Genomic DNA, 15,333 nt, shown 5'->3' with positions numbered 1-15,333 from the left:
ACTACCCCCTCCTCTCTACTACCCCCTCCTCTCTACTACCCCCTCCTCTCTACTACCCCCTCCTTTCTACTGCCCCCTCCTCTCTACTGCCCCCTCCTCTCTACTACCCCCTCCTCTCTACTACCCCCTCCTCTCTACTACCCCCTCCTCTCTACTACCCCCTCCTCTCTACTACCCCCTCCTCTCTACTGCCCCCTCCTCTCTACTACCCCCCTCCCCTCTCTACTACCCCCTCCTCTCTACTACCCCCTCCCTCTACTACCCCCTCCTCTCTACTACCCCCCTCCTCTCTACTTCCCCCCCCTCCCTCCTCTCTACTTCCCCCTCCTCTCTACTACCCCCTCCTCTCTACTACCCCCTCCTCTCTACTTCCCCAGTGTCTCTACTGCCCCCACCACCATTCCTTCCTCACTCCCCATTCGCTAAGCCGTCCCTCAACACCCTCCCAGGATGCCAATCTGCTAAGGAGAAGCCAAATGAGTTCAAACGCATGTAGAGGGAAGAGTGATAAGATTGGACAAGAGGTTACTGTTAGGATTCTGGCGAGTGTGTGTGTGTGTGTGTGTGTGTGTGTGTGTGTGTGTGTGTGGAGAGAATAACACCATTCTACAGTATGTTGTACAATACATTATCAAAAGAGACAAACAAGGTTCATAAACATGCATCAATTGTTGTAAATATATATTGACGTTTCTAATAATTTTGTAAACTCGCCAAGCTCCTAAAGTTAAACTTCCCCATAAACTGAATACAAACATGTCTAAGATGAAGGCCCAACAGCTAAACATGTCTAAGATGAAGGCCCAACAGCTAAACATGTCTAAGATGAAGGCCCAATAGCTAAACATGTCTAAGATGAAGGCCTCACAGCTAAACATGTCTAAGATGAAGGCCTAACAGCTAAACATGTCTAAGATGAAGGCCTCACAGCTAAACATGTCTAAGATGAAGGCCTCACAGCTAAACATGTCTAAGATGAAGGCCTAACAGCTAAACATGTCTAAGATGAAGGCCTCACAGCTAAACATGTCTAAGATGAAGGCCCAACAGCTAAACATGTCTAAGATGAAGGCATCACAGCTAAACATGTCTAAGATGAAGGCCTCACAGCTAAACATGTCTAAGATGAAGGCCCAACAGCTAAACATGTCTAAGATGAAGGCCTCACAGCTAAACATGTCTAAGATGAAGACCTCACAGCTAAACATGTCTAAGATGAAGGCCTAACAGCTAAACATGTCTCAGATGAAGGCATCACAGCTAAACATGTCTAAGATGAAGGCCTCACAGCTAAACATGTCTAAGATGAAGGCCCAACAGCTAAACATGTCTAAGATGAAGGCATCACAGCTAAACATGTCTAAGATGAAGGCCTCACAGCTAAACATGTCTAAGATGAAGGCCCAACAGCTAAACATGTCTAAGATGAAGGCATCACAGCTAAACATGTCTAAGATGAAGGCATCACAGCTAAACATGTCTAAGATGAAGGCATCACAGCTAAACATGTCTAAGATGAAGGCCCAACAGCTAAACATGTCTAAGATGAAGGCCCAATAGCTAAACATGTCTAAGATGAAGGCCTCACAGCTAAACATGTCTAAGATGAAGGCCTAACAGCTAAACATGTCTAAGATGAAGGCATCACAGCTAAACATGTCTAAGATGAAGGCCTCACAGCTAAACATGTCTAAGATGAAGGCCCAACAGCTAAACATGTCTAAGATGAAGGCCTCACAGCTAAACATGTCTAAGATGAAGGCCTCACAGCTAAACATGTCTAAGATGAAGGCATCACAGCTAAACATGTCTAAGATGAAGGCCTCACAGCTAAACATGTCTAAGATGAAGGCCCAACAGCTAAACATGTCTAAGATGAAGGCCTCACAGCTAAACATGTCTAAGATGAAGGCCTCACAGCTAAACATGTCTAAGATGAAGGCATCACAGCTAAACATGTCTAAGATGAAGGCATCACAGCTAAACATGTCTAAGATGAAGGCCCAACAGCTAAACATGTCTAAGATGAAGGCCCAACAGCTAAACATGTCTAAGATGAAGGCATCACAGCTAAACATGTCTCAGATGAAGGCCTAACAGCTAAACATGTCTAAGATGAAGGCCCAACAGCTAAACATGTCTAAGATGAAGGCCTGAAAGTCCGTGTTGCCCAGCGACAGCCCCAAAACATCACTGCTCTAGAGGAGATCTGCATGGAGGAATGGGCCAAAATACCAGCAACAGTGTGTGAAAACCTTGTGAAGACTTACAGAAAACGTTTGACCTGTGTCATTGCCAACAAAGGGTATATAACAAAGTATTGAGATAAACTTTTGTTATTGACCAAATACTTATTTTCCACCATAATTTGCAAATAAATTCATAAAAAATCCTACAATGTGATTTTCTGGAGAAAAAAAATTCTCATTTTGTCTGTCATAGTTGACGTGTACCTATGATGAAAATTACAGGCCTCATCTTTTTAAGTGGGAGAACTTGCACAATTGGTGTCTGACTAAATACTTTTTTCCCCACTGTAAGTGGTAAACAGAACTTTGGCCAGACTACTGCCTTGTATTTTTCCTCTCTCACAGTATCAACAACATCCGTCCACAGAGTGGGTACAAGTTACATGTGCATCAAAACACTGGAAACATCCCAAAATGGCACTCTATTCACTATATAGTGGACTACATTTAACCAGAGCCCATAGGTTACTATCTAGGGAATAGGGTGCCATTTGGGACTGTAACCATTTAAGTCCCAAATGATCTCTGCTGCATTTCCTTGTTTACTTTCTGCAGCACTCAAAGACACAAACAAGCATTCCATCAACAGCGACTGGAAGATAGACCGCCCAGGAGCCTTCAACATGGCGGGCACCACCGTTCACTACGTCCGGAGAGGATTGTGGGAGAAAATGTCAGCCAGAGGTCCCACTACCTCCCCGCTGCAACTCATGGTGAATGACTTCCTTATTTCCTTATGTCTCTGTAAACCTGGGTTCAAATACTATTTGGAATCTTTGATCCTACTTTCAGCGTTTGCTTTAGCCTGCCTGGAGTGGCTCAGTTGGTAGAGTAATGGCACTTGCAATGCCAGGGTTGTGGGTTTGATTCCCTCGCGGCCATTAGTATCAATGGAAAATGTATGCACTCACTACTGTAAGTTGCTCTGGATAAGAGTGTCTGCTGATGTGCAGGGTTTTCACTTATGGGACTTTTCTATTGGTTCCATTACAACAGGCAAGCTCAATGAAGCACATCATTTTTAAGTGATTTCAGATTATACTTCAACCCAGGGCTGCTCTGTGGATTTACATCCATTGGTGGTCACATCCCCTAGTCCTGAGAAGCTACCAGGACTATGAAGCATTTCATTATTGTGGTCACGTCCCCTAGTCCAGGGCTATGAAGCATTTCATTATTGTGGTCACATCCCCTAGTCCTGAGGGGCTACCAGGGCTATGCAGGCGTTTGTTCCAGCCCAGCACTAAAACACCAGATTCAACTAATCATCAAGGCCTTGATTCAAGTTTTCAGTGCCTTGCTGGAATAAAAGACTGCTTACCTTGTAGCTTTTTCTGACTGATGTAGTAGGTGACGTCTGAACTCACGAACCCTTTATGATCTCATCATATATAACGATTTGTTATTACACTGCCGTACAACAGACACTACACTGCCGTACAACAGACACTACACTGCCGTACAACAGACACTACACTGCCGTACAACAGACACTACACTGCTGTACAACAGACATTACACTGCCGTACAACAGACATTACACTGCCGTACAACAGACACTACACTGCCGTACAACAGACACTACACTGCTGTACAACAGACATTACACTGCTGTACAACAGACATTACACTGCCGTACAACAGACACTACACTGCTGTACAACAGACACTACACTGCTGTACAACAGACACTACACTGCTGTACAACAGACACTACACTGCTGTACAACAGACATTACACTGCTGTACAACAGACACTACACTGCTGTACAACAGACACTACACTGCTGTACAACAGACATTACACTGCCGTACAACAGACACTACACTGCTGTAAACAGACACTACACTGCTGTACAACAGACACTACACTGCTGTACAACAGACACTACACTGCTGTACAACAGACACTATACTGCCGTACAACAGACACCACACTGCTGTAAACAGACACTACACTGCCGTACAACAGACACTACACTGCTGTACAACAGACACTATACTGCCGTACAACAGACACTACACTGCTGTAAACAGACACTACACTGCCGTACAACAGACACTACACTGCTGTACAACAGCCACTATACTGCCGTACAACAGACACTACACTGCCGTACAACAGACACTACACTGCCGTACAACAGACACTACACTGCCGTACAACAGACACTACACTGCTGTACAACAGACATTACACTGCCGTACAACAGACACTACACTGCCGTACAACAGACACTACACTGCCGTACAACAGACACTACACTGCTGTACAACAGACATTACACTGCCGTACAACAGACACTACACTGCTGTACAACAGACAGTAACTACACTGCTGTAAACTACACTGCTGTACAACAGACACTACACTGCCGTACAACAGACACTACACTGCTGTACAACAGACAGTAAGTACACTGCCGTAAACTACACTGCCGTACAACAGACAAAGCAGTAAACATGTCTAATGGAACTACGGAATTTCTGGTGGTACTATATCCACAGGCGGAAGCGCACACCCCATATGTCAGGTCAGGTTGTGAGTTGGCCTGTGACCAGCCTGGCAGCCTGAGCGCAGACGCGATTAATGATTGAGGATATGATTGGCTGCACGGCTGGCGTTATTAGCTGGCTGCGGCTAGCGACAGCTCTGTCATGGCTGAGATTAGGGTTATAATTTGAATAGGATTAGCCTCCTGACAACTACTAATGAGATTATGTTAACAGGGGGAGTGGAGGGGTGTGCATCATGATAAATCGGGTCCCACACAGTGGTTTCATGAAGTAATAAATGTTAATTGATAACAGTAGTGTGTGGGCGGCAATATGATATCAAATCAATATGATATCAAATCAATATGATATCAAATCAATATGATATCAAATCAATATGATATCAAATCAGTATGATATCAAATCAATATGATATCAAATCAATATGATATCAAATCAATATGATATCAAATCAGTATGATATCAAATCAATATGATATCAAATCATGTCTCAGTGGTTGTGGAAAGTCTCTCTTCAAAAACAGTTGTTTGTTTCTTCTCTATTTTGGAAATTAAGTTTATGTATTGTAATGTTTTTATTTCAATGTATTTACGGAGGAAGTAGCATTTTCAGAAGCTATCCAGGGTTAGTCCCTAACCCTTAGTCCCTAACCCCTAGTCCCTAACCCTTTGTCCCTAACCCCTAGTCTCTAACCCTTAGTCCCTAACCCCTAGTCCCTAACCCTTAGTCCCTAACTCCTAGTCCCTAACTCCTAGTCCCTAACCCCTAGTCCCTAACCCTTTGTCCCTAACCCCTAGTCTCTAACCCTTAGTCCCTAACCCTTAGTCCCTAACTCCTAGTCCCTAACCCTTAGTCCCTAACCCCTAGTCCCTAACCCCTAGTTTCTTACCCTTAGTCCCAAACCCCTAGTCCCAAACCCCTAGTCCCTAACCCCTAGTCCCTAACCCCTAGTCCCAAACCCCTAGTTTCTTACCCCTAGCCAGGGATACTCAAATCTGGACCACGAGTCCAGTTCCAAATCTGATTTGAATATTTTACCTGGTAGTTAATTGTACTCACATGGTATCCCAGGTTTAAACCAGTCCCTTACTAAATTGCAAGAATGAAAATCAGTGTGGAACTGAACTCGAGGTCCAGATTTGTGTATCCCTGGACACGTCCTGTAAATCTGGAATATGGTCGTAGCTCCACCTTGCCCTCTACATTGATAGGCTAGTTGGAATTTTCACAATGTCATGTTTACCTATTAAATTATTTTCAGTCCACATGCCTAAGGTGTAAATAAGGGATGTGGTTTGTTACTGGAATTGGTTGACTGAATCCACAACCTTGAGGCAATAACGTCAAACATTAGACAAATATTACTCAAACGTTGACCTTATATTATCCGCCTGACCCAGGTGCTGCTGTTCAATGAGCAGAACCATGGCATCCATTACGAGTACACCATCCCCACAGAGGCTAAAATGGAACCCCAGGGGGGATTAGGACCGGGGGCCCAGCCCAGCGAACCCCTCTTCATGTGGACCCACTCTGGCTGGGAGGACTGCCATGCCGTGTGTGGAGGAGGTAGGACCACCAACACACATCATTAACATCCAGCAGTAGGAGGTAGGACCACCAACACAACCCATTAACATTCAGCAGTAGGAGGTAGGTCCACCAACACAACCCATTAACATTCAGCAGTAGGAGGTAGGACCACCAACACAACCCATTAACATTCAGCAGTAGGAAGTAGGTCCACCAACACAACCCATTAACATTCAGCAGTAGGAGGTAGGACCACCAACACACTCCATTAACATCCAGCAGTAGGAGGTAGGACCACCAACACAACCCATTGACATCCAGCAGTAGGAGGTAGGACCACCAACACACCCCATTAACATTCAGCAGTAGGAGGTAGGACCACCAACACACCCCATTAACATTCAGCAGTAGGAGGTCGGACCACCAACACAACCCATTAACATTCAGCAGTAGGAGGTAGGACCACCAACACAACCCATTAACATTCAGCAGTAGGAGGTAGGACCACCAACACAACCCATTAACATTCAGCAGTAGGAGGTAGAAACAGAGGGTGGGACAGGTTAGGATGAGTTATTAGCTAGATGAGAAACAGAGGCTGGGACAGGTTAGGATGAGTTATTAGCTAGATGAGAAACAGAGGCTGGGACAGGTTTGGATGAGTTATTAGCTAGATGAGAAACAGAGGGTGGGACAGGTTGAGATGAGTTATTAACTAGATGAGAAACAGAGGCTGGGACAGGTTAGGATGAGTTATTAGCTAGATGAGAAACAGAGGGTGGGACAGGTTAGGATGAGTTATTAGCTAGATGAGAAACAGAGGGTGGGACAGGTTAAGAGGCGTTATTAACTAGATGAGAAACAGAGGCTGGGACAGGTTGAGATGAGTTATTAACTAGATGAAAAACAGAGGCTGGGACAGGTTAAGAGGAGTTATTAGCTAGATGAAAAACAGAGGCTGGGACAGGTTAAGAGGAGTTATTAGCTAGATGAAAAACAGAGGCTGGGACAGGTTAAGAGGAGTTATTAGCTAGATGAGAAACAGAGGGTGGGACAGGTTGAGATGAGTTATTAGCTAGATGAGAAACAGAGGCTGGGACAGGTTAGGATGAGTTATTAGCTAGATGTGAAACAGAGGGTGGGACAGGTTGAGATGACTTATCAGCTAGATGAAAAACAGAGGGTGGGACAGGTTTGGATGAGTTATTAGCTAGATGAGAAACAGAGGGTGGGACAGGTTGAGATGAGTTATCAGCTAGATGAAAAACAGAGGGTGGGACAGGTTGAGATGAGTTATTAGCTAGATGAGAAACAGAGGGTGGGACAGGTTAGGATGAGTTATTAGCTAGATGTGAAACAGAGGCTGGGACAGGTTAGGATGAGTTATTAGCTAGATGTGAAACAGAGGGTGGGACAGGTTGAGATGAGTTATCAGCTAGATGAAAAACAGAGGCTGGGACAGGTTGAGATGAGTTAGCAGTCTGAGGGGTGTACTCGGGCTTTGAACCCTGGTGGTCTCCAGCGGGGAATTGAGCCAGGAGTGGACTTGTTGTGATTTTGACAGGATAGGTAAGAAAGAGTTCAGAGAGAGATGAGGCGGACCCCGGATTTGAACCACAGTGTCCGGAGTCGGCAGTGATGTTTCATGATTAATACTTACTATCTGGCTGATCAATGATGTTAGTTAAGTACCAGGGAGAAGAGAAAGCAAGCAGTTTATGACTCCCTAGAGCTTGGATATCATATAATGATCAATACTATCACTAGCCCAATTCTCTACAAGGATTGAAATGATTGATATGATTTATATTAACTATAGTTCAATCCTTACGTTATTACTCAGTTGTAAATTACCTCACTCCCACTTTGCTTAAGTAAAGTAAGTAAGCCTTTTCCATACCAGAACGGCCCATAGGTCCTATGTCCTGTTTCTGAAGAATGAGTCAGCTTGATGTATAAGTACACCCCCTGAACAGGATGCAAGTCTGTCTCAGGGCATTGCTTGATCCCTTTCCAATACTTTGTCGTTCATATTATATTTTTCTTCTCTAGGAGAAAGAAAGACAATCGTCACCTGCACTAACATTGTCAACAAAACTACAAGTGTGGTGGACAACCGAAGATGTCGTCACCTGACCAAACCTGAGCCTCAAGTCCGCAAGTGCAATGAGCAGCCCTGCCAGACAAGGTAAAGATCAGCCCTGCCAGACAAGGTAAAGCTCAGCCCTGCCAGACAAGGTAAAGATCAGCCCTGCCAGACAAGGTAAAGATCAGCCCTGCCAGACAAGGTAAAGATCAGCCCTGCCAGACAAGGTAAAGATCAGCCCTGCCAGACAAGGTAAAGATCAGCCCTGCCAGACAAGGTAAAGATCAGCCCTGCCAGACAAGGTAAAGATCAGCCCTGCCAGACAAGGTAAAGATCAGCCCTGCCAGACAAGGTAAAGATCAGCCCTGCCAGACAAGGTAAAGATCAGCCCTGCCAGACAAGGTAAAGATCAGCCCTGCCAGACAAGGTAAAGATCAGCCCTGCCAGACAAGGTAAAGATCAGCCCTGCCAGACAAGGTAAAGATCAGCCCTGCCAGACAAGGTAAAGATCAGCCCTGCCAGACAAGGTAAAGATCAGCCCTGCCAGACAAGGTAAAGCTCAGTGCTGGTACAATATGGATGTTCCTTCTTTCTCCCTTCCCTCTCAGGCTTTGTTATAACTGGCAGATAGTTTGATAGTATGTGGTCCCGTGTGGCTCAGTTGGTAGAACATGGCACTTGCAATGGCAGGGTTGTGGGTTCAATTCCCATGGAGGACTAGTATGAACATCTATGCACTCACTCTGGATAAGAGTGTCTGCTAAATGACTAAACATTTTACCCCAAAAATGATGGGGGGAAATAGTGTAATAGCAACATTCATTGAGAACAGACTTTTTAATTCTTATAGAAGAATTATGTTGCTATTGAGTCATATTGCACATGTAGCTCAAAGAGAAATCAAACTTCACTACGCCATGCCAAAGTCTGGGATGCTTGTTAACAATGACAGTTGATCATGTGTTCTTCTCATACTAACAGTCTTCATCCAGCAAGTTCTGGTAGTTCCTGGAAATGGTTGTTCCACTTTAGTTGAAGGACCTTCTGTAGCAACTTCTTAACACATTTATAGAAGTGTTCCATGATATACTCTGAAGTGCTGCAAACTCCGTCGTTAAATTGGGAATCTGAGATTGGTACATACATTTTTTAACTTTAAAATGAATTATGTATAGCCATTGATTCTTGAAGAATATGACAAAATAAATACAAAAAATTAGCTTAGCTCAACTGTCGTACTCCATCAGAACCCCAAATATAAGCTTGTTTTACTCCAATGTTTTATTTGTCTTACTCTCAGCTGTTTTTCCCAAAAATAATGGGGTGGGCGATTTCTCGCTGTTTAGATCCCAGATTTCCTTTTAATGCTGACGTAAGCTGAGTCTTAGAGCATCCATTACGTATTTGACTGAGGTGATACACCAAATCACATTTGTTGACAGAAGCCAGTACAAACATTTACATGAAGCCCACAAAGTTGTTTTGCCTTGATTATAAACGTGTATCGCAGCCCTTCTTCCCCGGGCCTATACCAGTACAGTTCTTTCCCAAATCTTCCTACAGATGGACACTAGACAGCTGGTCCAATGCTAGTCCAACGTTAGTCCAAGGGTAGTCCAAGGGTAGTCCAAGGCTAGTCTAATGCTAGTCCAAGGCTAGTCCAAGGCTAGTCCAATGCTAGTCTAATGCTAGTCCAAGGCTAGTCCAAGGCTAGTCCAAGGCTAGTCCAATGCTAGTCCAAGGCTAGTCTAATGCTAGTCCAATGCTAGTCTAATGCTAGTCCAAGGCTAGTCCAATGCTAGTCTAATGCTAGTCTAATGCTAGTCCAAGGCTAGTACAATGCTAGTCCAATGCTAGTCCACACTCGCTGCTGACATTTACATTCCACCACAATGCATCCCCTGGAAATCATTAGTTTCTCTCGCTTATCTGTCATATGTATCTGGGGTATTACACTTCATCTGCAGCCGAGCAGTAAGCAGCAAGCTGTGAGCTTTCATCACCCCGAGCCGCAGATAAATAACATTTACAGTCCTGCCGTGCTCAACAACAAAAAACCCCGGCAATCAGATAACGGCAGAACAGACCACTGGATCTGTGGATCTGATGTCAGATGGGGATGGGAGAGGGGGGGTGAGGAGAGAGGTTTCGTTATAGGTCAACAAGGCCACGTCATGTTCCTGTTTGGCCCGAGCAGACTTCCAGCTGGACCCTGTCCTCTCCGGCTGCTCTACCCTGATCCCAGTCACTGAGGGGAGGCTTGGATGGAGCATATCCACCCCACCTCCCCTCCTCCACCACCCCATCATCCACCAGCAGAACCAGACTCTCCCTGGTGCCTCTGCCTGCACATCTGTCACCCAGATGGGGCCACATTACGTCAGAACCAGCCTGGTAGCCTTCCTCTAGGGCTGTGCTTGGGCCTGGTTGTCTGTTTATGGGGTGTCATTAACACTGAGATGAGATCCCCCCCCGCACACACACACACACACACACACACACACACACACACACACACACACACACACACACACACACATACACGCGCACACACACACACACACACACACACGAATACACGCACACACACGAATACACGCACACACGCACATGCACACACACACACACACATACGCATACACTCACCGTTCACGTTCCTGCTCCTTGGCTTAGGTTTCTCTGTTGAATGGGAATGAGGTCTGGTGGCCACATTGTTTACACAAAGCAGGAGGTTGTTGTGGGGAGAGATGTTGCTTTTGTGATATATGGTGTCTGTCTGTCTGTCTGTCTGTCTGTCTGTCTGTCTGTCTGTCTGTATGTATGTATGTCTGTGTGTACTGTGTGTGTGTGCGTACCGTGTGTGCGTACTGTGTGTGTACTGTGTGTGTACTGTGTGTACTGTGTGTATGTCTGTGTGTGTGTGTACTGTGTGTGTGTGTGTGTGTGTACTGTGCGTGTGTGTGTGTGTGTGTGTGTGTGCGTACCGTGTGTGTGTACTGTGTGTGTGTGTGTGTGTGTGTGTGTGTGTGTGTGTGTGTGTGTATGTGTGTGTGTACAGTGTGCATATTGCATACGTGTATGTGTGTGTTTTTGTGTACAGTATGTGTGTACTGTGTGTGTGTATGTGTGTGTTTTTGTGTACAGTATGTGTGTATTAATGTGCTCTCTACCCCTCCAGGTGGATGATGACTGAGTGGACGTCTTGCTCTCGTACCTGTGGTAGAGGCTCTCAGAGCAGACAGGTTGCCTGCACCTTGCAGCTAGCCAACGGCACCCTGGTCAAAGCCAAGGACCGCGACTGTGCCGGCCCCAAGCCGGCCCCCACACAGCGCTGCGAGGGCCAGGACTGTCTCACCGTGTGGGAAGCTGGCGTGTGGTCTGAGGTGAGGCCACACACTCTTAGTTGTGATGCACTACTCACTCAATTTATTTTACATCAAAGAAAATATGTATTCAAATGCATTTATTCTATGAATATTGTGTTTCAGTGTGATTTTACACATGTTCTCTTTACACAAGTCAAAGTGGTGACCATGTGTCCCTCTGTAATCTATGGCTGAATCTCAACTTGAAAACTGGGCCACAGAGCCCTTTATCGAGAGACCACTTAGCTGATGTGTTCTGTAGTGACCACTAGTGTCCAAATTAGACTTAGCTGATGTGTTCAGTAGTGACCATTGAGACAATGCGCAATCCCATCTGCCACCTGGTCAAATTCAAAAGTTCTAAACCATTGTGTAGCCAGCTACGTTATAAAATAGCTAGCTTGCAGTCAGTTATGTTGCTAAGTAACAATCCCAAGATTCATGGGTAAAGTCTGCTAGTAAGGACACTGAGTCTGCATAGATGCCTTATTTGGTAGCGAGGAGAATTGAGGGCGTAGTGGAACCCTCGACAATTCGACAGCTAGCAAATGTGATAACATGATTATGAACTTCAGTGAGCAAGAACGCACAAATAAAGTGGTATAAGTGTCCGGCTCAAGATTCAACTCATTCAGAATGGGCAGAATATACTTGATATACATTTAGTCTATTCATATTTTGCATTACCACTTTTTTTTAAAGTCTCACCAGAGTCCAAACTCACATAGACAGGGCTATTTAAGCTAATATGCCAATGTTTAGCCCCAGAAGCTTATGTAGAGAGAGGTTTTAGAGAGAGGCTAGCTCCCAGAATATTTCCCTTGGCACTTCACATAGAGGGGCTTACGCAATGATGCTGAGATTCCTTTGAGTTCTCTGTATAGCACCTGCACATCACTGGCTCAGGCCTTGCTGCCAGCATCTCCCTCTACTCCCATCCTCCCCTCTCCCTCATTCTCATGCTCCCTCCTTACCTCCCACCCTTTCAGGGCCTGCTGGCAGCAGACTAAAGGAACCAGGCCTCGACCAGTTCTCTAACAGTATCGATAAGGAGAAAATATCTCAATCGAGATTCTCTCTCATGTGGCTCCAATTTCTCGTTTTGAAGATTTTCGTTTTCTCACACATTAAACACTGTTGCTTTTTCTCTGCCCCCGTTGAAGTAAGTTTATGTAAGAAGTCGATGAGGGAAAATCCTTCTGTTTTGATAATGCAGTTGATGAAAGGCCGTTAATACTATCAAAGGGGAGTAAATTGATGAATTGTTTTATGGGTAAATGAGTTCATAGCTTTCTAGCATTTGTAGTGTTTGCAGCTGTGTGTGTATGTGGGACTGTGTGTTTGTTGTTTCCCCTGTTTGTAGATGAGTCATTCGGTAAAAGGCAAGGTTACTCTAGGTTAAGACTTAGCTAATGCCCTGTGGACAGACACGACCTCCCCTCATAAAACTCCAGGTAAAGCCTTAGCTCACGCCCCCCCACCCCCTCCCCCCCGGACAAACACAACCTTCACTCATCAAACTCTTATGTGTTGGAGTGTTTATGCCAGTGCATGTTCGCTCCCCGTTTTCCTCTGACAAGGAATTACAACACAAAGAACTGAACTGAAATTGTCACATTTCACCGGACTATAAACCATTGTAAAAAACATGAACATGTAGCATTGTAATAACCCTAAAATACAAGTGTCTTTATTTATTTAACCAAAATGTATTATTCATAATTTTATTGTTCATTATTTTAAACCTCTGTTTTTATTTTTAATTTTTACAATTTTATTTCACCTTTATTTAACGGTAGGCAAGTTGAGAACAAGTTCTCATTAACAATTGCGACCTGGCCAAGATAAAGCAAAGCAGTTTGACACATACAACCACAGAGAGTTACACATGGAGTAAAACAAACATACAGTCAATAATATAGTAGAAAAATAAGTCTATATACAAAGTGAGCAAATGAGGTGAGATAAGGGAGGTAAAGGCAAAAAAAGGCAATGGTGGCAAAATAAATACAATATAGCAAGTAAAACACTGGAATGGTAATTTTGCAGTGGAAGAAAGTGCAAAGTAGAAATAGAAATAATGGGGTGCAAAGGAACAAAATAAATAAATAAATAAATAAATAAATACAGTAGGGGAAGTGTCACGAGCGGATAGAACTGTTTAGGGTGAGTCAAGCGCAGGAGACTGAGGTCCGTTGGAACAAACTTGATTTAATAAATCCAAAGGCAAAATCCATATACGGCTGGGAGCACAACAGTCAAAAAGACTAAAAGAAGCTCCGCTCAAAAAGGCAGACGGGGCGCAGCCCGGCAACCCTACTGCCTATACAATAAGTCGTAACCCAAACAATATAACACCACACGTAACAAAGAACAATCCCGCACGAATCCTAACTAAACACAGACAGATAAAATACCCCCCCACCAATGACAAACACGAAACAGGTGCAATCAAATAACAGACATAACTAACAGACACTGAAACACAGATCGGTGGCAGCTAGTAGGCCGGCGACGACGAACGCCGAACACCGCCCGACCGAGGAGAGGCGCCACCTTCTGTGGACGTTGTGACAGTACCCCTCCCCTGACGCGCGGGTCCCGCAGCGCGCCGACTCCGGCCTCGGGGACGACCCGGAGGGCGAGGCGCCGGACGATCCGGGCGGAGGCTGTGGAAATTCCGCAACATGGCTGGATCCAGAATTCCCTCGCTGGGACCCAGCACCTCTCCTCCGGACCGTACCCCTCCCAGTCCACGAGGTACTGCAGGCCCCCCACCCGACGTCGGGAGTCCAAGATGGCCCGGACTGTATACGCCGGGGCCCCTCCGATGTCCAGGGGGGGCGGGGGGGCCTCCCGCACCTCAGCGTCCTGCAGCGGACCAGCTACCACCGGCCTGAGGAGAGACACATGAAACGAGGGGTTAATACGGTAATATGTAGGAAGTTGTAACCTATAACACACCTCGTTTATTCTCCTCAGGGCTTTGAATGGCCCCACAAATCGCGGACCCAGCTTCCGGCAGGGCAGGCGGAGGGGCAGGTTCCGGGTCGAGAGCCAGACTCTATCCCCTGGGTTAAACACCGGGGCCTCACTGCGGTGGCGGTCAGCGCTCTCCTTGTGTCGTTCTCCAGCCTTCTTTATACACTCCTGGACAGCATTACAGGTCTCCCTAGAGCGCTGGACCCATTCCTCCACCGCAGGAGCCTCTGTCTGGCTCTGTTGCCATGGCACCAGGACCGGCTGATAACCCAACACGACCTGGAAGGGTGACAGGTTAGTAGAGGAGTGGCGCTGAGAGTTCTGGGCCATCTCGGCCCAGGGCACGAACCGCGCCCACTCCCCTGGCCGGTCCTGGCAATACGACCGCAGAAACCTGCCTACATCCTGGTTAATGCGCTCTACCTGCCCATTACTCTCGGGGTGGAAACCCGAGGTCAGGCTGACCGAGACCCCCAGCCTCTCCATAAACGACCTCCATACCCTGGACGTAAACTGGGGACCCCGATCAGATACGATGTCCTCGGGCACCCCGTAGTGCCGGAAGACGTGGGTGAATAGGGCCTCCGCGGTCTGTAGGGC

The 15,333-nt window shown here is 45.9% G+C and overlaps 1 protein-coding gene across 1 annotated transcript in view; it reads left to right on the top strand.

Moving 5' to 3' along the window:
- Positions 1–15,333, top strand: part of LOC115160127 (A disintegrin and metalloproteinase with thrombospondin motifs 19) — a gene marked incomplete in the record, with an annotated part of 113,093 nt that overhangs the window by 73,863 nt on the left and 23,897 nt on the right. Inside the window, 4 exon segments of the mRNA XM_029710473.1 lie at positions 2,805–2,962; positions 6,168–6,336; positions 8,353–8,488; positions 11,565–11,769. Of these exon segments, the coding sequence (XP_029566333.1) occupies positions 2,805–2,962; positions 6,168–6,336; positions 8,353–8,488; positions 11,565–11,769 (668 nt within the window).

This window comes from Salmo trutta, chromosome 23 (genome assembly GCF_901001165.1).
Source record: "Salmo trutta chromosome 23, fSalTru1.1, whole genome shotgun sequence".
Taxonomy (NCBI): Eukaryota; Metazoa; Chordata; class Actinopteri; order Salmoniformes; family Salmonidae; genus Salmo; species Salmo trutta.
This window is presented reverse-complemented; position numbering and strand designations above follow the sequence as displayed.